This window comes from Crocuta crocuta, unplaced genomic scaffold (assembly GCF_008692635.1).
Source record: "Crocuta crocuta isolate KB4526 unplaced genomic scaffold, BGI_CrCroc_1.0 scaffold943, whole genome shotgun sequence".
NCBI classification, from domain to species: domain Eukaryota; kingdom Metazoa; phylum Chordata; class Mammalia; order Carnivora; family Hyaenidae; genus Crocuta; species Crocuta crocuta.
This window is the reverse complement of record NW_027528208.1, coordinates 138,058-140,116: the sequence shown is the minus strand read 5'-3', so window position 1 is coordinate 140,116 and position 2,059 is coordinate 138,058. Positions and strand designations below refer to the sequence as shown.

Sequence of the window (2,059 nt, the reverse complement as noted above, 5' to 3'; positions counted from 1 at the left end):
AAAGAGTCTGCGCTTCCTCCAGATGTTTTACAAATGAAGCTTCGGCAGAGCAATCTCCCAGGCGGTGCTTCTACCTTCCAGCCTTACGACTCCCTCCCCGCCCCGCTCCCAGGACCGCGTTCCCACCCAACACCCCTACCCGCGCGACGCCACGCCTTTGCTCAGGCAGTGCCTCTGCAGATGGCCGGGAACGCCCATTCAGCCGCCCCGGAACAGTCGCTACACATCCGAGCCTCACACTGCTTTCGAAGCACCAATTCTGAATACCCTGCCTCGGAAATATCACGGGGACTTCCCGGACTCCAAAACGCATATCTCTTCTGGCTGGAATGGGAGCCTCAAGAAGCAGTGTGAGGCCCTGGCCATTTTCCTGGCCGGCGACGTTGTTCCTGGCGCAGACCGAATGACGCCATTTTTGTTACTGGTAGAGCTCGGCTTGGAGGCTGTTTCTGGGCGTGCGAAAGATAAGCTAAAGCGTCAACCAGACCCACCAAGGAGGGCTGGAGGGGAAAAGGAATTTCGGGGGATGTTGAGCCCATTTGTGCAAGCAGGGAGCCAAGCTCGTCTTGAGAAGGAGCTTTGGGGTCCTGAGAGCAGAGCCAGGGTGAGGGGCCCCTTTGAGTGATGCGGGTCTGTGTGGTCATTGTGGAAGGATGGATGAGGGGGTCCTTTGGACCGAATGATGTGGAAAACAGTGATAGGGAGGGGAGTGGGTAAGACCGTGTGGGATATTCGATGAGGAGTTTAAGGAAGTGAGTGATAGGGGGGTTTGTGCAGTGAGCAAAGGTGTTTGTAGGGTGAATGGTAGGGTTTTGAGGGAGGAAGTTAAAGGGGTTTGTGGGGTGAGTGAATGGGGCCTGGGTGAGTGATGGAGAATCTGTTGGGTGAATGATGGGTGATCTGAGGTGAGCAATGGTGTGGTCTTTAGGGTGAATGATGAGGGTCCGTGGAGACAGGAATTCGAAGGTGTAGGGTCAGTATTGGGATTCTGTGGGGTCCATGAAGGGTGACTCTTTGAGATCAATCCTACATCCACGAATAAACAAAAATCCCTGCCCTTGTGGTGTCTACATTCCAATGGAGGAGTCAGACATTGAGCCTTTAATTGGTATTTCCCCGATGACTGCTTTTTCATATATGTATCGATACCTTAGATCCTCTTTTGTGAGGCACCTGTTCAGATCTTTTGCTCCTTTTACTATTGAATGTCTGCCTTTTCCTTATTGATTTGTGGGACTTGTTTTTATATATTCTGATACTACTCCTTTATCAATGATATGTGTTTTGCAATTTTTTCCTTGATTCTTGGCTTCCCTCTTTCTTGTTGTGGCTTTGAATATTAAGGTTTTAAGTTAGCGTTGAGCTATAAAGCACAATGTAAATTTAGAGTTTTGTTATTCTCAAATTAAGAACCAGAGAATGTCCTCTGTAATTTAGAGGGAGAATTAACTTTTAGGGCACTCAGAAGAAGAGTTGCATCTCTGAAAACTTTGGTGCCATGACAACTAGGGAGGAGTTCTCTGCTTTTTGTTTTCCCACCACTTCACCCTCTAGTCACTGGCTGTATAATAATGGATAAGTCACTTAACCTCTTTAGGCCTCAGTTTCTTTGCTGTGAAATGAGGACAATAGCAGGGTCTATCCTTTGAGGCTTGGGGTGATAATTAAGTGAGTGAATACCTGATTATTATCTATTCACTATGGTTTTGTAGCGCTGATCTTATATATATTTCATGGATCTTCCATGAATTCAAGGTCAGTTCTACTCATGTGATATCCAAGAAAATCCAATAAAATAAATTAGATACCAATGAATAAGATTTTGTCGGGTAGGTTTGAGCTTTCCACAAACCATTGTGATATCTTGGGGGACAGATGTTTGTTGTAATTAAACAGTTGGGAGTGTGATCTTGTGGTCTGCCTCTTCTTCATTTTGCAGGTGTCTTTCCATGCTATTAACTTTATTTCCATAATACTACTAAGTTTATTTCTATGGAAATTTTCAAGCATTCAGCAAAATGGAGGGAATTATATAATACACCCCATTATGCCCCTCACC

At 45.9% G+C, this 2,059-nt stretch overlaps 1 protein-coding gene across 1 annotated transcript in view; it reads left to right on the top strand.

Annotated features, from left to right (window-relative positions):
• Nucleotides 1–180: 180 nt before the first annotated feature.
• ZNF630 (zinc finger protein 630) overlaps nt 181–2,059 on the top strand; it is an 11,280-nt gene continuing 9,401 nt past the window's right edge. The window contains 2 exon segments of the mRNA XM_077752935.1: nt 181–198; nt 200–604. Of these exon segments, the coding sequence (XP_077609061.1) occupies nt 181–198; nt 200–604 (423 nt within the window).